The sequence below is a fragment of the Heliconius melpomene genome, chromosome 20 (assembly GCF_056956725.1).
Source record: "Heliconius melpomene rosina isolate 202511_hmr_F chromosome 20, ASM5695672v1, whole genome shotgun sequence".
Classification (NCBI taxonomy): domain Eukaryota; kingdom Metazoa; phylum Arthropoda; class Insecta; order Lepidoptera; family Nymphalidae; genus Heliconius; species Heliconius melpomene.
This window is the reverse complement of record NC_140408.1, coordinates 9,219,078-9,240,844: the sequence shown is the minus strand read 5'-3', so window position 1 is coordinate 9,240,844 and position 21,767 is coordinate 9,219,078. Positions and strand designations below refer to the sequence as shown.

General features: G+C 30.3%; 1 protein-coding gene across 11 annotated transcripts in view; it reads left to right on the top strand.

Moving 5' to 3' along the window:
* The window catches only part of LOC146527863 (rho GTPase-activating protein 23-like), a 257,849-nt gene that overhangs the window by 29,750 nt on the left and 206,332 nt on the right, over positions 1–21,767 (top strand). For 4 of the 11 annotated variants that reach the window (XM_085204403.1, XM_085204402.1, XM_085204394.1 and 1 more), the window contains exon 1: positions 971–1,186. The exons of 1 other annotated variant lie outside the window; for it this stretch is intronic. In XM_085204403.1, the coding sequence (XP_085060529.1) occupies positions 1,144–1,186 (43 nt within the window). In that variant the 5' untranslated portion in view covers positions 971–1,143. Of the gene's footprint in view, positions 1–969; positions 1,187–21,767 lie in introns of those variants that run through there. 6 more of the 11 variants (XM_085204400.1, XM_085204399.1, XM_085204405.1 and 3 more) reach the window with 3 other exon arrangements.

Here is a 21,767-nt window from a genome sequence, read left to right as displayed (position 1 = left end):
TTGTCATTGTAAAATTCTGTCTCTGTAATAAATGAATGGCTGTCACGATTCTCTTGTAATGACCGAGCGATCTTACAAAGACTGATTACTTCTATACAATTATAAATGTATTTTAGAATTGAATAAGTTATATTTAACTTTGTTTCTAACTTAAAAGACGTTAAGGCAGATATCCATAAATACATCGAGACGGTCAAGTATGTCACTAATGCTGTCTTCCGTGCTGTATACGCACATCTATTATATAAATTTACATTCTAACAGATGTTTCGTTTCTCGTGTCGAATTAGTAAAAAATGAAGATTTACTGTCAATATACATGACTTCTGGTTTTGCACGGGCTTTTATGTTGGACTAATATTAGTTCGTCTACTCTCCTCGTATAAACATTTTTCTTTGTCTATTTCATAAGTGTACCTTTTTAGAATGTTGTTACAAAAAACTTTTTCTCATCATTAGTTATGCCCTCGTACATTCTTATAGAGCATAAAGCTTGATTTAATTTTATTTATAATTTTAATAACATATTTTCTCAGTTTTCTTTATTCTAGATAGGTTTATAGGGCAACACAGAAAAGGTTACGATACTGTATTAATATCTGCAAATGCTATTTACTAGAGTTAATATAATCTTCTATTCATTTGTCTCAGTCAAGTTGTAATGTGTCTTTTTTTCACGATTCATTCTAACAGTCTTACAACGCATTATTCATAACCAGTGGTTTGTAAAAGTGTACAAGGTAATTGCTAACAGATAGTTACGCAAATCTGATTGATGATAACGATCCAGCTGCTGATACCGTTACTTCAATTTGGCCACCGTCTGGTCCGATCGAAGGTCATTCAACTCCCAGATATTGTAAAAGAAGACATTTCTAGATTTTTTTCTTCAATAAATATAATTTTATAGTAATAAATATTGACTATTTCGATGTTCTACTTTAGAAAGCCTGTTTCAGTATATGTAGATAAATTATAATGCATAACTAAATTTTATTAGGCGTTAAATGTAACATGATCGATGAACACTTCGCATTATGAAATATATAATGAAGTTATGATGTTCATCTTCATCAAAAGATAGGTTAAAAGGCTTAAAGTAGTGTCATTTAGCGGTATTCAGTGAAACTAAAATCTACAAAAATGATGCAAGGATTGCTGGACTCGCTCTACAAAATCTATTCAGGTAAATATCATAAGGAACCGTAAATGTTTTGAAATTAACTTTTAAAGGTGATGCTAATGAAGAAAGAAATAATATGATTTGTTCACATTTAAATAGTTGACATTTTAATGTAAAGGGCAGCATATCATGCAACTTTAAAATAATTCTTCTCATATAGTTATAGACACATACGTTCAATTTAAAAATAGACATTTATTAACATCAATCAAATCGGAAACGGTTCTTTACACTAGGTTCCCTCTGCCTTCTCTGCTGTGTGCGAGATTCAGCGTGAAGCTCATTTAAATGTATTCTTCTCGTCTTTTTCTTAAATGCTAAATAAATTGCAGCTTTTTGTTTTCGTTACCTTTTATAAATAGAAATATACAGCGCGGGTGTCTATTAAGATTTTATCGTTTTAAATCTGGTAGGTCAAAGTCAAGATCGGCACGCTAAACAAATAAATTTAGCACGTATTCATGACCTTTCGATGATATTTCATACGGAGGTTTAATGTTTAAATGTTATTTTAAAAATAACATTTACAAGAAACTCCATTTGTAATCGATATAGAACTCAAGCGAGTGTATCGCGTTACGCGATTGCGAGAAGTGTAATAATCATCAATTATAATGTTTTTGAAAGAAGTTTAAAATGTGAATGAGCATTAGTATGTTTATTTTATTACCGTTGTGTTCTTTGAGTTATTTTTATAACTGCAGATTGGAAATGTATGAAAGAGTTAATATAAACAGACTTAATGTAAACAATAGTTGTACGGATGACACTATTATTAGGATATTGGAACATAAAGGATTTTTTCTCGGCTATACGGCTTATCCCATCAGCAGTGAAGGCGGAGAGAAATTTATGCTAAAACATTCCTTTCTCCATTTTCCGTCCGAATTCGAGACATTATGTTCTGAGTGTCACAACTTTGTATAATGCCAAGCTAATTATATTAAAAATAAAAATTGTTACCCAAGTAGAAAATTTAAAAACTTTGAATTCGTATGTGCCGTTGGCGGGTTGTTAGCTGTTGATCACATTACTTATTCCAAAGGTTTCTTAATTCTTGTAACATTTATATTTTTGCAATAAGTACGTTTCCCAAAATTAATCGAGGTGGTGTAATTACTTTCAATAATTTTGGTAATAACGCAGTTATTTTAAGCTTATATAAAACGCTGGCTTTAACCTGCGGCTTCGCCCCTGTGATAAAGTGAAACTACGTAACAGTTATCTATACTAATATAATAAAGCGGAAGAGTTTGTTTGTTTGTTTGTTTGTTTGTTTGTTTGTTTGTTTGTTTGTTTGTTTGTTTGAACGCTAAGATCTCTGGATCTACTGGTCCGATTTTCATTGTTTTTGTTTTGTATGAAAGCTGCATTCTTCAGAAGTGCTATAGGCTATATAACATTACATTACACATATATACTAATGTATTTTAAAGTACATTCTAATTTGACATGCAATTTATTCTGCCATGTTAATAACAACCGTCGTTGCTACGCGACCGCTACCGCGACGTTTTGATATTCATCCTTATGAAAATAAATATAACAGTCACTTTTAGCATTTTATCTAGATTGAAATTATAGTTTACTGGATAACATACTAATAAATAATTAAGGAGATGTCACTGTTTCCAAATGACCTAGCCACCTAGCGGGCGGCACAGCATGACCGACGCGAACGGGCAGATGACGTTGACGGTTTTATAAATTTTCATACATTTTCAAACTTTATTTGTTGTTTATAATTAATTTAAAATACACTTTGATTCTCTTCTTATTTTATTTGATATTGCCCGCTAAAATTATCCTACTTAATAGAGAGAAATGTTTAGTTATTTCGTAGAGTCGATATCTATGTACGCACGTACGGAAAACTTTAGGTACTTTTTCTAATATTAAGAATACCTATCCTTTAGTTACTTTTAATCCTTTTGTTAGTTCATTTCAATAACTCAGACAATTTTTTCTAATAATGTGTATCTACTTATTATTCTTTTTGATTATTTGAGCTTATATTTTCTTACTAATTCTATTGAGAATTGAAAATAATTTCATGAATATATTTAATAAATATTCTTATAGTTGAAGCAGGCGTAGCCGCGTCCGGGTCCACTAGTGTATGATATGATGGATACATTCTAGGTGTGCAAGGTAACTCTGAAGCTGAACGCAGGTAATAAAAAATAGGAGTATTTTTAGCAAAAATATCTTTTTAACTTGGACCCGCGATTCCTGAGGTAAATGCGTTCAACCAAACATACATTTCAATTTTATAATATAAAATATAGCTTTATAATATTTTAATGCATATATTAGAGGAAATCATCAATTTTAAGTAAAACTAAATAATTTTCCTGTCGTCACCTCTAATCAAGCTCAGAAAATTGACGTCTTGTTTATTATTTTATTATACAGTTTCTCTGAACAAGACTTTTGATTTTTGTTGTGTCTTGGAAAGCTTGTTTTAATTCTTAGCAATCTGCAAAACATCAGCTTGCGTTTTTCTCGAAATTTGTTGAATATACGTTAAATTATTAATTGTAGGCCTTTAATCTTTGAGCGTGTTATCTTCTACGATTCCTTTTTTAGCTTAACTTTACGCAACAGGAGAACTTTTGCCAATTGACGTCACAATGTGACAACAAATCGAACGTTCGGCCGTTCCAATCCAGTTGTGTACTAACATTGTTCTCATACATCTATAGTTGCTCCGCGGAACTTCTTTATGTATAGTTATTAACTATAGAAAATCTAATTCTCTTAATCTCTTTATTTCAATTCGGACCTGTAGTTTCTCAGATTAGGGTGTACAACAAAACAAACACACAATATAAAATTTATGCATAAACATTTTAGAGTAATAAATAAATATATTTTATCTATAGAGAATTAAATTCCATTCATTAAGCGTCGATTGCTCTAATGATACTTAAGTTGCTGTCGTTATTTATATTGTTTTACTATCATTAACAAATAAAACTTTAACATTCTTGAATAAACATTAATCCCTAAAGGCTGTAAATAAATAAAAAACGCATTAACAATTGATTGTCTTAAAATTAACAATAATTAATGTTTGTATGTAAATGTCGTACGTGAGGTCCGTATAAAAATGTTATTAGTATGCGTAGCGTTGAGTTAATGAATTTTATTTTGAATGCAACATGAAAGTAATTTATATTAATTTCAATTTGTCTTCTCGTTTCAAATGTTGTTTTAATATTGTTGTTAGTGTAGTGGTTAGAGATTGACTACTTATTTGAAGGTGTTGGGTTTGATTTTTATCTAAATTAAAAGTTTAATCACGTTAGTCGTCTATCTTCGCCTTGCTTTGTGAAAAGTTTGCGTTGCTTTGTGATTAGTTTTTAATTAATGCAAAGATGTAATATATCGATGTTACAACATACTATGTTTAATAAATAAAAGTGTATATTTACTTTTTTTTCAGTATATTTTTCGTAAACTAAAACAAGTATTGTAAGGGAAATCCCATTTTGTAACATAATATAAGTAAATTAAAAGAGGCATCGCTCCCTCTTCACCTGAGGAAGTTTTTAAATAAATAGTACAATTCAATGAAGGTTTTTGACCGGAACTCGATTACTTTATTAGTTAACACATGATATATTATGTTATTATAAGAGCCCTTTGTCACTTTATCTTTTTTTATACCTACATAATAAATGGCAGGAGATAAAAAACAACGACACTACTGTGAAAGAAACAACTTCAGAGGTGGAGGCAGTCGTGGAGCAATGGCACAAATGTGTAACTGTCACGGGTTAAATGTGGGTTCGATTTCCACTCAGTAATTGAATTACTTCCGCCACTCAACACGCAATGCTACGAACAATCAGCGGAAAGTAGGGGACGCAATGTCCTAACACCAGGTTTTCTCTGCCTACCCTGATATATGCGGCAAATAGAATAAAGGTAAGAAAGGACTGCGAAAGTTGGAAGAGGAGAAAAGTATGACTAATTAATGTCGTGGCAACGACCTTATAAAAGTGTGGTACTAAGCGCAGGGTAACTTTCCCGTTGAATTCGCTTGAAGCCTTACACAATTCCAGGCAACGTTTTGGTTCTTTTTTTATTTATTTTGACTCGAATTTGTGATCCAGTTTTGATAATTTAAATTTTACCCGTTTATGTAGTGATGCGACACTGTCTTTTATATGTTAAAAATATGTGACATGTAATTTCATTATTATCATGGCGTTATTGACTAGATACGTTGCTGGTTTTATTGGTAAAATAGACAGACAGACTCTACAGACAGACAGACTACAGACAATATAATTGTTTGCCATTTATTTTACAGGTAAATTATTAGTCATTTGCTTACTTAACTCTTCTTGATTCGAGATGCTAAATAAAAAGTATAAATATGAAGGTCCCTTAATAATTGTCCTTGATCCGCTTTCCCGAATGAATATTATAATAACATTTTATGATTGTAATATTATTATTTAATTTGAATAAAGCGATTTTATAAACCAATTAATATTTTATAACACAATAATATCGACATTACAAGCACGTCTCTAGCTACCAGATTTAAACGGTATATCGAGTCAAGGTCAGGGACAGTTTGGATATGCACAGTTCTCACGGTTGCTATCGTATCCTTTAATTAACTACAGCCCACACACTTGCACGTATGGTATTGTTAATTAATACTTTATTTTAATAATACAATACATTATCCGTTTCATTCTTTTAAACATTTAAAAATACAATTATTATAAAAGAAACTAAAGTTTTCGTTTTGTGATTTAGAATTTGATGAAGTTGTTTAAATAATAGTAAAAACATATAAGTTTTTCACGCATGTAAATTTAAATGGATACTTTGTAATAGAAAGTAAATATTAGTTAGGTATATTATGTTGCTAAGGTTCGCAACTACGAAGGCCGATTAATTATTGAAAGAATGAAAGCGGATATTGCGTTATATTTGTGACAAGAAACTTACGAATAAATTATATTGGAGCCATTTTATCAATTTAAGTCCATAATTCTAAGTTTTGAACATTAAATAATCAGCATTCGACGATTCTGGGTTATGTAGCGAAAAACTTGTATATTATTATACACTATACTGTCCTCTCGAATGGGATTAGAACCTGCACTCGTGATTAGTCTGGCAACGAAGAGATCAGTCTCGTATTATATTTTACAAAACCACTTTATAATAAACAAATTGATGCTTGGCCAGCGTGGCGCAACGTACTCTAACCCCAAAGATTGTAGATTCGATGTCCAATCGGGACACCTCTTATATTCAATTCCTCTGGTTCCGCCGTTCAAGACGCACTGTCTGGAAAATTGAACGAAATTTGGAGAACGAAGTGTATTAACACTAGGTTCCCTTTGCTTACCCGGCGTGAAACTAAAAAAAACAATATTAGACCGGCATATATTCACCTACACAGACATCCAAGTGTCTGGCTCTGCCAACTATTTCCGTTCCACCCACGTGTAGTAGCAGAGTACTAGAAGAGGCCACTTAATATTTTTTTCAAAGTTGACAATTAAATTACAAGTGATCTTCAAAGCCGAGCAATGACATCAGACATTTTGACAGGTGGCGTCTTCGTAGAAATACACGTTCTGTTGGATATGTTTTTTTTTTAAATTTTATTTTATTAACTACAATTTTACGGATACTTCAAGAAATTGTGTTCGTTAGTTATTTTTATATAGGAACTGGCTACTGGTTTTGAATTTTGCTGATATGTTTGTATTTTTTTACTAATCAACTATTCTGTTTCAACTATAACCTACTATGATTTATTATTTTATTTTAGACCGAAAGTCTTGATTTTTGATATTATATGAAAATTGAATTTAATTTTATTAATCTTTAGAAATTGTTATTTAAACGTTAAATTATATTGTTTTTGTATGCAACTCATGATATATACTACTAAGAACGAAAATCTGCTTAAAATCATAGACATGAACCTTATTTACTCAGTTCACAATTATTGTTTAGTACCACTGACGTATGTAATTGTTAATCTTATACAATCGCTATAAGTTTATTTGCCAATATTTCGTTAATCGACTATTTTATTTTTTTTCCTATTCGCTTTGTCCCGCACGTTCGGTCAATAAATTATAATGAACGCACGTCGCATCGCCTCTTGATAGCTGGCTTTGGTTTTATTGTGAAGCTGACGTTTACGACCATTTCTTACGGACGGTTATTATACGTCAGTTTTTTCTGCGTTCAGCCAATGGCTGCTCGGTACCGTTATCACATTTTTAGTTCGTCTGTCACACTGTTTAATTGACAGCGTCTCTCAAAACATATAATGACAAAGATTTAGTTAGCGATAAATATTTGTAATTTGTTTTGATATTTTTAATAAGCATTTTTTTTATAAAGTCTAAACTGGTGTATGCTCTAATTTTCATTTAATATAATATTATTTTATCTTCTAACCTCATTGAAAACAACGGTTTTATCACCTGAGGCTGTTGTCTCCGGTGACTGTTCCCGCTCAGCTGTCCCTGGCAGAATTGAGAGGTTTTGCTCAAATGCCCTGCAATTTCCGGACAATCTACATATATTTGCTGCGGTGTAGCAATTTGTGTACTAGTTTGATTGGGAATTCGTGATATTATAATCATATTTTGATTCGTTCCGTAGAGGAATAATATTCTATAGGAAAAAAATATTACAAAATATAATGTAACAAAAACTAAAATGACACAGATTGCATTAAAAAACAAAAATAATAATAAATAAATCTTATTAATATCTAAAATTGCGTTCAAAAACACAATTGTCACCCACTTATCCGCAATAGAAGCGTGACTTTTGAGCAACATACAAAAGAAGTATAAAAAAACTATATTTAACAAAAGCCCCGACAAAGGGCTAACAATAACCAGCCAATACTTTAAAGGCTTAGAATCGAGGTGTTTTCGTCATTTGGCTGTCAAAGTCGCGTACGAAACGCTTCGGGTCAACGCGTGATGGAATGCCCCAGAACTAACAACAATTGTTGTTTGTAGTTGCCAAATAACTGTTGTTATAATGTAGGTACCAACTGCGTCTTAACTCTTGTTATGGTTGGATTATGTCGTAATCTGTCCTTAGGGTTAGTTGTGTAATCTGTTGATCGATTTATTGGATATATTTTATTTTAATTTTTTTAACATATATTATAATAAAATTGTAACTGATCGCTGATCGACATAGAACGTAAATATATATGAGATATTCTGGAATTAGGGGCAGCCACGAATAATTACTAAATCCTAAAAATAAATATGTACACATACCTGTTGAATGGTTTAGCCGATTTTGTGTTATAAAATAATATTAGTCTTCATTAAGATTGAATTTCACTTTGAACGTATTTAATTTAATACTAATTTCTGGTCTATTTTATTTCAGGTTAGAATCAGCAGTCAGTCCGTTAAGAGTTCTGCATCATCTAATAAGAATATAATGCTAAGTATACATAGAATATATCTATACTAATAGATTATTTTATAATCAGTTTCCTTGAAAACAATAGAAAATTATTTATTAAACGTATTAGGTACTTTAATTTTCATAGCTTGTTCTATGTAAAAAATATATATAAACTAAAAAAAGAAACTTAGTGGAAGTAGTTATACCAATTTTCCTTTTGGGAAATTTTATTATATGTGAGCCGTAATACACTCGTGTTCATTGTCACACGAAATGATAAGCTGTACGTATAGCAAGTATCAGCAAAGTGTAGCTTCAAATAGCCAACGATAAGCATATATTAACTTGAAAAATAAATTGTAAAATATTATAAAACATTTTCGTTATACAGCTTCACGCTGTATCCCGCACACAGAGGGAATCTAGTGTTAAGACACTCCGTTCTCCACTTTGTGCCGAATTATGGAGGCTTTGCGTGTTGAATATTTTCATTATAACTAATGACAAATAATATATGAATTATTTTAAATAAAAGATATTTTAAGCTATTCTTATATTAAATTCTGTTAAACTTTTGTATAATAATCACATAGGTATAGTAAGTGTGATTAATTAGTATCTAAAATGACTAGATGTTTGGCATCTCTATGACTATATTTATACGTAGTTTTGTTTTAACGAATGGCCGACTAGAATAACCTTTGTATCTGACCTCTACAATATGGCTTAGACTTGTTCTATTTAGTTTTTTTATACATTTAACGCATTTACTTTGACGTTTTGATTGATGCTTTAAGAATTTATCTCGCAGTGTTGGCTGGATACAGCTAATGTTCACGAGTGAACTTGCATGTGAGGTGGAAGTCGTCAGTACAACTGGCATAAGTTACGATAGCAACATATTTATTTTTAGTGTATTTTCTGAGTTTTGCATTTTACGCGAAGGTAATCTCATTGTGCTAAATCTTTAAAAAGAAAATATTTCGGTATTTATAAAATCTATATTGAAATTAAAAAGTCAGCCGGCTATATCTTGAAATCACTAAATCTATCGTTTTTAGTAGCATTTTTAATTATAATATTGTTTACCACTTCTTTGAAAAATATTTCCTAGTAATACGTTGAATACTCAGTTTTAACAACACTTACTTTACATTTGAATATTTTTAATAATAATTAAGGTATAATTAGCACAGCTCAAACTTGCCGAAGTGTGACTAAATTGAAATAGTGCCAAAGATTCATCGATTGTCATTGTTTACTGGTTACATAGTAGAGAAACTTTATTATTCAAGCGCTTATAGACGAATCGCCAATTCTAAGTAAAGCAATGTGTCTTACTCTGCCAAATTTTTTTTTGTTGGATTTTAAGTTAAAATTAACATAAAAATAAATAATTCATTCTCGCGAGTAGGAATCGAATCTACACTATTGCATTTATATACATTATTGGAGTCTGCATTAAAAATATAAAAAGAGCAGAGTGAAGTGACTTAACAATACGTTCTTTCGGTCTCTACCTTTTTTTAAAGCTATAAAAGTAGTAATATACGTACAATATGGTAGAGTAGAAGTAGTAAATAGATTATATACAACTACAGTAATAACAACTGATGAATAGTATAGTCGTACTAACTTTATCACCTGTTAAATCATTTTACTTGATGTATTACAATAGTAGCGGTGTTTGTCGCTATTAGATATTATTTATTTTATGTCTCATTTAGTTAAGTTAAATGTAAACATGGCATTTATTAGGTGTTGTCATCTAAAATTGGATATAAATGTAAAATAAACAAGTTGTGTTCTTATTAAGACACTTCTGTTTCTCATTTTCATCCGAATTTTTAAGGTATGACGTGCTGTGAATGACGAAGCTCAACGCCGCACTTTGCCTAGTTGCCAGAGCGAAGAAATTAAATATTTCGAGTAGGAATCGAACCCACAACTTGTTACGTTTAGAGTTGCACGCTTGTGCTCCTGCGCCTAGAATGGCCTTATCTATATACTTATATCGTATTATTTTATATAATCTTAAATAGATATCTAGTATATTCGTAAACACTACCACTGACTGTAATGTAAAAGCAATAATAAAAAAAACGTAGATCGATTCGATGTAACAAAATAAATAACTTGCTTTACTCCATTAAACTAATAGAGACACTTCAGCGCGACAAGCAAATTAGGCTTTTTAAAAAACATGAATATTCCTTTCTATACAAGTCAATGTTTTCAATAGTGCTTAATAGAGATCACCGTCGAGATAAATATTTGAGCAATAGTAGCGAGGCCGAAGTACAAAGAACGCTTTTTTAAACTCAGTTAACGAGTTGCCATTACGCACTTATGAATACTTTTGTTGCTCCAGTTAGTTTGACTAGGGTTGCCATTATTTAAATGTAAAATAAATATTACGGATTAATTTATTTTTTTCTAAAATATAATATTATATTTACAATTTTATTAAAAAGTTCATATAAAATCAATTAAAATTGTATTTCTTATGTCTCCGTTAAGTCTGTACAGGACAAATATTTACATTGGTACCGTCCCCGTTCTAACAAAATAAATTTAAAAACTTTGGATAAATTAGATGAGCTTTTGAGCTGTAAAATAGGGAAAATTAAGTATCAACAATTCAATATTACTAAATCGAATTGTAATCTGTGTATCTGTAATCAATAATTCAACTGCGCTACTAAAAACAAAACATGTTATTTAAAACCAAAAATGCTATATGTCCTAATCATCAGTTAAATTAGATGTTTATCTCACAAACATGCGCACGTGACATGAAATAAATATTATATGAGTGTGTATCTGCTTTGTTCTGTGCGCTTTTTGATCCGGCTGAAGGACACTGGGTTATTAACCAAAATTATGTCTACACCTACGTAATTATTCTACGTTAATATTATAATATTAGAAATGGTATACATCGACTTATAAAAAATCTATAAATTTGTATTTTGGAATTATTTTGTGTTATAATATTTAATTTTAAAGATAAACAACTTATAAGAAATTCGTAGTGATGGGCAAAAATTAGAGTATAGGTACCTGAGATTAAAAATTTTGTTAGTTTATAATTTTATCGTTTTTTTTATACACATAAAAAAATAGAGTGATGAGCATATATTATGCAAAAAATAAAAAAAAAGTACTTCATGCTATTTCTGTTGTAAAATATGTATATTATTGTGTTCAGTGGACAGACGTAAATATCATTGCGCTCATACTTTTCAAACACTCATAATTTGTTTGATCGTCAGCTTCATTATTTTGTATGACCCCAAATTGGTACTTGAATTTAGTAATTTCTCTTTGAGAGAATGAAACAAATCATTGTTATGAGTCAACGACATACTACGTTAGTGACGGTACGGTATGAAGGATGAAATGAAAGAGAAGAGAGGAGAGGATAGGAGTGAAGAATGATGAAGAATGGTAAAATTTGCTTTTTACCTTTTTTCATCATTCTTGTTAGATTAATTCCGTTAAACGCGATTTAAGGAAAACAATAGACACTTTTGACAATATTCAATTGACCAATATTGAATCACTTTAGTTATGTGAAAAATCCTGAATGGTGTATGAAAGGATTCATAAAAAATCCTAAATATAGAACGAATCTTTAATAATAAAACCGAGATGCCTTTTATGTTTACTATTGAAATTAACCTCGGCGTCTAACACTGCAGTTTATATCAATATTGACTCGTGACATCGCTGAACTCAATCAAAGGAACACTCGAGCGTGAGTCGCAACTCACAGGTGATAAAATTGCCACTGTATATACAAATATTTGTATAACGGTCGTTAACCCAACGTACGGTAGCTTAATTCTTGAACTTGGTAATGATAAGTATAAATATGTGTGTTGTACGAGATGCGGGTTAAGTGGTTAGTGATGATTGGATAAGGCTTGTAGAGGCAAATATTGAATGTTATGTAGCCACAAGTGCTCTTTTTTTTATTACACACTTCACTAGTATTTGCGGGATCACCACAGAGAATAAAGTGTCGAGTTACGTCCACTAACGTTCCGAAACATTCCTCCATTCCATGGTTGAACCCCCTAGGAAATGGCCCCAGGAAACGATTCAAACATAATCACTTTCTCTATTTTCTTTGTATGTGTTATTAGTATTTAAAACGATAACAAGACGATTTACGTCGATTTTTTTACAATCATCTTTTGGCTTGAAACTTTGACTCTAACGACTATTAAATTGTGCTAAACATGTAAATCACCAACTAACAGCTCTAAGCACATACTACAAATATTTGTATTAGTTGCGCCGTAAAACGTAACACGTAACACGTAAATAATATTTCAACGGTATTCGATAAAATAACATCGCGAACGTGAATTGTACTTCGTTTCATAAAGTAAACAATAAACAACGATTATGTTGTGACTTGTGTGGCAAGTTTGTGTGAACAATGACATGAGCTTTTACTTTAACTTGTATGTCATTTGTTTTATATTTGTTTATTTTTATTTCTATTTGTTTTTATTTATTAAATGTAACTGGTTTTGATAATAGATAGATATTTTGTAGTTTCAATACTGTTGATAGAAAAAGCTTGCTTCCTGACTGATATTCCTATGTAAGATTAGATAGTTTTAAATATCTTTCTTCTCATAAATTGGCTTCACCAAGGTTAAGTTAGTAGATCTAACTAGTTTATTATTTACTATAAATATTATAAAGTATTGACAAAAAACAAGACAAGTGTCACGATTATCATTAACTTAGTCGTTTTGCAACAAAGCACTTACCAGAGTGCTCAAAGTTGAAACGGAACCAAACAAAGAGAGTTTTTGTGATATCTTTCAGCTTAATAATAACTATTGCTATTTAAATAAAAATATTTATGCTTATGTTACTCTAATATCGTTAAATTACGACTTATATTATTTAATTTTGTCACATATTTGCCACTTTACACTTATTCTCACATATTACGATAGGCGAAAGTAAAACATTATATTAAAAAATACTTACCTATAAAATTAAAAATATTATAAAATGATTTACTTTAGTGTCATCATACTTATATAACCAGCTTTTTCTATTTCAATTATATTGTGCTTTTATGCGAGTAAAGCTATTATTATAATTATATATTGTTTATATTTCTCACAAAACGTTTGGCGTAATTCTATTTAAGTCTTCGTGTTGTTTTTGTATGAATCGTCGACATTTTTAATTTTCTTTACTACTGCAGTGTTTGTGCCATATTACTTTAATGACTTTAAAATACATTTACCATTAAAATTTTATTTTTATTTCAACAAAAAAACTCGACTGTATCAAATGTTGGTCGTGCAGGTGACCTGACTCACGTCTAGATTTTTATCACATAACCGGTGGACTGAGATTTATGAATATTAATGTATAGTCAGAATTAGTGGTCTTAGTGACACAGTCGTGAAATGTTGCTGACTGAAATCGATAGTTGTGGGTTCAAATCCTTGTGTTTTAGTATCTAAATTTATGTTTAGGTATATTTAAATTTAATTAAGTGCGTTATAATAAATTATTTTGATTCTACGGAGAAATAAAAAGTGGTTATTGTTATCTTATGTTAAATTTCACTGAATCTTTTAGTAGAGATGTACCTTTATAATAAGTGTAAATCTTAAATCAATGTCTTATAAATACATCAATTGTGACAAGAAAAAAGAAAAGAAAATTACTATTACTATATATCTTTATATTATCCAAAAATATAAAAAGACCTACATTATGCATTCATCACATATAGTGGTCAAGTTTTACCAATCAAACTGCTAAATGTCAATGGAGATTGTCTAAAAATTAAATTCATAGATGTCTCACATGACAAAGTTATTGTCTACTCAAGTAAAAAAAATGAAATTTTGAGGGTATAAATAAATAAATTCCAGCAGGAAATAAATCTACCTAATGTAACTATTAATATATTTGTTATACCTACTAACTACTATTATAATAGAAATCTTATGATGTCATATACACGTCTTCTACATAGCAATACTTTATCTAAATCTGAAGCTATGTTGCCGTAAAAAATTACAAATGCATACAATAACATCAGTTACTTTTAATGGTATTAAATTTGATAGAACATTTAAATATTGAAAAATATTTTTAATATGTCAAGATTTTACCTTTATTTTCCATATATTTATAGCTTTATAAGCTTAATCGGTATAAATATTGCAAAAATTCGTAAAATCTATAGCAGCTTACCTTCAAGTAATATTCTAGTACACTAGTATTCTATGCTAGGAATGCAATGCTCAGACAGCCATAAAAATATTGAATGATTAAGAAGAACGCTATACGATTATCTGCCATATTTGGTAACACTACTCATAGAATTTGCACGTGTTAATAAATGGTTTGTTTCTTTTTTGTTCCAGTCTTACTGTTCGTTCAGTCTGTTGTGATTACGAAATCTCGTAAGATATCGATTTGCTTATGTTAGTTTAGTATGTAATTAGGAATAATAAATAAGGTTTATTATATACTAGTGGACCCGAACGTTAAGCAAGCTCATTTTTGGTGACGTTTTCTAACAACAAACTTTGCAAATCGTTGCTTAGCAACGGTCGCATAGCGACGGTTGTTATTAAAATGGCAGAATAATATTTTAATATATTGGTATAGTATATCGACAATATTACAAATATGAGAAAAAAAAGTATCCTATGTTCATCCCGAGACCCTCAAGTATCTCTATAAGAGTATTTTATCACAATTAAATTAGCGGCCCTGATTTCGTAAAAGACAGACAGTCAGACAGAGTTACTTTCGAATTTATAATATAGGTATGGATAGAAAGACGGTTCATCACAATAAAGTATAATAATTGTTATATTTAGATAACATGATATTCAACTCGGTTTTCCACCCACTTTTCTTGATATCAAAAAAACAAGTCAAATACTTAATTTAACTTTTAGACGATATATGAAAATGAGGAAAAAATATAATAAACGTCAATGTCTATTTTTCAAAAATTCTTTTGTGCTAGAGAAAAAAGGCGAACTACTTTTATATTACTGAATTCTGCTTACGTTCTGGAAATACAACATATTTTGCAATTTAAATATATTCCATAGATGAAAGTATGGAAATAACCGTCCAATATTTTGTTAGTCTGATTGGAACTGAATAAATAACAATTCAGCAATTATCTTAATTGTTGTCCTTCACTTGTTGCCAAATCTCCGCAACTAATTTGAATTTGCTATCGAGCGGGCTATATCAATAAAATCTTATTGATTCAATTGCGAAAGCGCGTGTTAATAGAATTGTTAGATCTCTTATAATGAAGTTAGTTTATATTCACGAAATGCATGAATGCGAAAAATGTGATGTGGGTTCGATCTAGGTTCGGGGAATGATTCACCATATCAGCCTTTCGACTGATCTTAGCCCCAATCATCACTGTATTGTCTCTATCTGCTATATTTAATTAATTATTTAGGTTTTATGTAATTAATTATTCTTTATTTCTCCACTCTAGTACATAAAGCAATGTGTTCTGCCATTCAACTACGAATGTCACAAATATTGGGCAGGAAGTGAGAATGTCGTAACACTACGTCCCCTCTCTCTGCCTTGCTATATGTGAAGCTGCTAAAAATGCACGACTCCATTTTAGATACGACCCTAGTAATGTTCAATAAATATATTCTAACACATTACTAAACAACTGCGACATAATTGGTGTTAAAATTAGGCAACTCCTATCCAATTTAATAATGTTTTTGATACTTAAAAGATAAACGGTTTGATTGACGGTCAGATGTCTATCATTCTTAATACACATCAACTTGTACGCAAAAAAAAGTATGTAATCGACTATTATAATTGAGGAAAACGAAACTGAAATTGTTTCGTAAAAAATGTTATAATTGCACTGATTGCATTAAATAACATAATAGCAGCATAGTGACACTAAGGAAGCGTGTCACTATGATAGTTTTTTTTAGCTTCACGCTGTATCCCGCACACAGCAGGGTAGGCAGAGGGAACCTAATGTTAAGACACTCCGTTCACCATTTTAAAGTAAGAGAAAAAATAATTAAGTAACAAGTAAATGCCTTGCCAAAATATACAGTCAGTAAAATTGGTAATGATGAAAAATATGTATAAGTAAACAAATTTAAATAATCCATGTATTTAAGTTATAGTATGTTATAAATCAAATCGGAAACGGCTTGTTACAAGCCTGACTGTCGTTACCAGGCCAGTAGGCGGTATTAGGCAGATAGATCTTGGTATGTGATTTACTATGAATTTTTAATCTTAAAGTGATTTTAATCTTTTATTTAAAAAAAAAGTACTCAAATAATGCTTTAAGAACAAAAAAAACTAAATATTATTTTTGTATTTCAATAACGCGCTAGGTGTACTTCATAATGATAATTTTAATAACATTATGAGCATTAATGACAATCCGTGGAGTTTATTTATACAACGATATACTCACAGGAATGAATTATTTAATATTTATATTTTTTCACTCTGGTAACAAGATAAGGGGCGGCGTTGAGTTCCGCCATTCAATACCCTATGATTCAAAAATTTCGGCGGAAAGTGGGAGCGGAGTGTTTTAATACTACGTTCCCTTCGCCTACCCTAAATGTGGGATACATGTCTAGCTAGCTAGCTACGTAACAAAGGCAAAGTAATGCGGTATTCCTAAAAATGTATATTTTTTGCAATTTCTTTTGCCTCGTTGCCTACATTTAGCCATTTGGAACCAGTTTTTGACAAATAAATATCTGACTTGAGTAGCGGATGTGGTCCGAATACTTAGCGACTTGTAATTTGTACAGCCAGACTGCTTTAATGTATGTAACGACATGTTTCAAACTTCAAACGAAGAGAATATAGCAATGTCTTAGCTATACAAAATGAAAAATTTTTTTACTATATTTATTAAAAGACGTTATTTTATATAATTAATATCATATAATACATATATACTATAAAATTATCTTTTGTCGAAGTAAATAGTAGTAGTTTCATAAAAAACGTCCATACTGGAAAAGTTATTTCATTGTCTAGTTAAAAAATAATAACACAAGCAAAATATACAAGTATCTTAATATCTAATATTGAATATGTATGTAGTTGTTTTAAAATTTTTTGTAATAATATTAAGTATTAAAATAATTTAACTATCTTTTAAAATAATTTAAAAGATATTTAAAATTACCATATTCTAAAGATAATGTGTAAAGCTATATTTTTTATAAGCTAACTCTGTTTTTAAAAACGTAATATCTATCTAAATTTAAAATTTAAACATTTTTTTAAACTACATTGGTACAATCTAAAACGTCTTACGACATACATAGACAAAAAATGGTCCGAAGTCGTGTCTTGCAGTTTCACTTTGTTTTTTTATTGACACAGGTGATTACAGCTATCGCGTAGTATGCCAGTATCCTTGTTTGACTTCGATAAGGGGTTAGCTTTCTTAGTATATTTAATTTTGTTATTTTTAACATCTACTGATGATGATGATGTAGATCAATATTTAATGCATTTATGGTTATTGTTATGGTAACTGCGACGTTCCATGGAATTGTAAAGTCAAAAATGATTGTGACTAGAAGAATGAGTTATTTTCATTACCACTCAACCAACACGTAATCTCTCGAATTCTTACTAAAAGTGGAGTACGGAGTGTCTAGACGCAGGTTCACTCTGTCTATCCTGCTATAGGCGTGATGCAGCGTGACATTATCATGGTGAAGTTGAGTAGGCAGGTGCTGTTAGACTACAGACACAAAGATTATAAACTCGATTCGAATGTAAAAGGTTATTTATTAATTTTTTCGCTCCATTCATTACTTACATTTAGCAACGTGGAAAGAATATTATTTTTTAATTTAGAATATTTTATTACTATGGTCTGATTATTAAGAAATGTGAATTAGTCTTAAAAGTTTATATTAAAATACTAACCTGAATTCCATAAATAATACACAACTTAAAGTTATAATTAAAATATAAAAGTTAAAAAGCATGTAATTATAATTTTAAATTAATGTTAATCATACATACCACATTCGTGAATTACATCACTTGTATCTAATTTTAATATATGTAACTTTCTTTACTTCAGTTTAAAAAACACTGTTGAAAAAAAATACTTAATTACTCTTTTTATCACGTTAATTAACTTTCAAGATGAATATGCAACATTTTGTACCCATGGGTTGAAAGTTACGGTGTACGGAAGGGGTTGGTAAGTTTGAGGTAACTCCCCTATCTTTATTAAGACGCGTCTGTAAAATTACATAGGGGTGGAGACATGGATATAGAGTTGGACAATAAGACATATTCATATTTATTTATAAAGCATTTTTTTTGTGCTTATCAAAGATACAATAAAAATATTTTTCAATCTATTAAATAAAAATTAACGCACATATTACATATATTAAGAAAAAACTACCTATTTTTCGGATGACCTCTGACTTTTATTAAATTTAAACAACGAGTTCAAATAAAAGTCAAATGAAATTCTACTTAACGCAGAATCTAATTTGACACTTGTTATGAAAACAACAGCAAACGATGAAACATGATAACAGCGTACACTTACAAACACCTAACAACCTTACTGACCCTACTGACACTTTCGGTAAGTCTAACTCCCCAACAGTGTGTTGTACAAGTGCATTTAATGTTCTGAATTCCTTATGATTCACTATTTCTCCGCCTAAACCTGTAATGTGGGTGTGTAATTTATAGACTTATGTATTATGGATCTCGCGTTTCCTATCATTATTACACGTTTAACGCATTTACAGGACTTATAAATAAGATAAGCTTATCTTAAACATTTTGTTCTATTTGCTATTTAATATTTTAAACGTATGCTGCTTGTATTCAAATAAGGAGTAACAGATAGATAAACTTTGTAAGTGTAACTGGTTATATAGGTATATACAAATATTTTTATATTTATTTACTTCGTGTGTTTATAATTTTACAAGGTAGGCTCTCCTATGTCTACTCCATAAAGTAGTAATCTTTAGATTGACATAGGTATTTTTTTCATATCACTTTTCTACTTTCTAGCTCTTTTATATTCAGATAATATTTAACTGCGTCAATTACTCGTAATTCGATATTTCGTTTATACCACGTAGTATTATAAAGAGAAATGTATGTTATAAACAATGAATGATTATTACTTATTATAATCATATCATGACTCCAATTAATATTCATTATTTAAAACAATACATTGAACTCTTTGAACTTATTGATGTTACGTGGACGAATTTGTTGGTGCTCTGTAGACCGTAATTTAAATTTAAAATCTTCTTAAATGCGAGTCAGTCTCACCAACGGAAGGTTCCGTATCAATTTTTTGATTGAAGATCAACGGGAACGTCATATATTTAAGTTGACAAATTTCAACATGCATACGCCCACGCACTCATTTTTTATGAAGTGAACTATAGGATTGTAGTTTTTCTTTCTGTAATATATGTGCTATAAATCGATGACCGCCAGCCGGAAAGAGCATGACACGTTGTCATGTTTCGATTGAGCCGAGCGTGCAGGCGAGAGCGCTGAACATACCAATAAAGAGGCATGACCGGCCTAAATATTCGGCTTGTGACACCATTGTGGCTTGTAATTAAAAACATATTAAAAATACATATTGGAATTAACGAGTGCAAATAAATGTTATTTATTGAAATAAATGTAATTTTCAATTAGCACCTTTGCATTATATAAAATAATGATAATTCAGTGATAATAATTTAATTATATTCTTGTTACGTAAAACAGACGGATAACAAAGTCATCCGTTAACAGTTCTGTTTTATTTTTTTTGAGGTACGGAACCCTAAAACCATCCCAACATGGTTTCTGTCTCATTATCTTTTTAGCTGGAGCTAGACGAGGAAGTGATTTGCATAATGAAAGCGTTTATAACATAGTACGAGTGAATAAAACATGTTACCGAACAGGAAACGTAGCTATTATAATTAATTACACTTTATTGTACTCGTTGTTTTATAGCGGCCGAGGTGGGCGTAGACTGTCTTAAATTTTATTGTTTTGTATAGGATATCATTTGTTTTATTTTATTTGAGTAAGCCTTTAATTTTATTTTGATGGATTTACATATTTGAATGAGACTCAAACCAAGCGATGGTTTATGAATTTAAATGCTTTTAAAAAAATAATTAAGCTGTAAAACATAAAAGTATATTTTTCTTATCAGTTAAGGTAAAATTAGAGGTGCCTTCAGCTCTTCAATCTTATTCTATTAATGGATTTTTCAAATCTGTTTTTGGTCCTTGTCCTATACTAAAGCTTACACAACGTCTCTAATAAAAAATAATCAATAATGGCAACTTTATACTAGCCGTATCTATTATCATCGTGACCCACATAGCTATAAAAAAAACAAGCACAGTAGTCCACTCTACCACAACATCCTTTAATTACTTTCGACGTCCAAGCGTTTACCGCAAAGGTCCAATCATGCCAATCATTGTCCACTAATAACGAGCTTGTATAGGTATGGGCGGTCCGCTTACAGCTTCATTAGATGAGGATCGGTTATATTATATCGGTAACCTGATTTGTAGCTTCTCTTAATAGTGAATCTCGATATTTATATCAGGATATTGCGGGAATTATTTAGAGAAACAATAATAATAGTTGTTTTAGTTGTAGTTTTTGTCACACCATAGACTCATGTAAAAAAAAGACAATTCAGGAACAAATAAAAAAGTCCTTAACAGCTGTAGATATGCAATCTCGTCACAGTACCTATATGCTGAATCAGATTAACTGATTTAATGAAGCGTAAATTTAAAACATATTTATAAATGTTATTATAAATTAAAACAACAGCCTACTACTATACTGAGATGCACTTCGACTACAAGTGCATTTTTCTCACATTACATATTATATCCAACATAATTACATCTATCCACAATAATTAATTAAACGACACTCTAATTAATAGCAATATTATAGTATATGTATAGGTATACATAAATCAATTAATTGTGTATAATAATTACAATATAAATACATAACACTAGGAAGGTTAAACATTTTGCTTAACTATTTTTAAAATTTGAATGCAATTGCT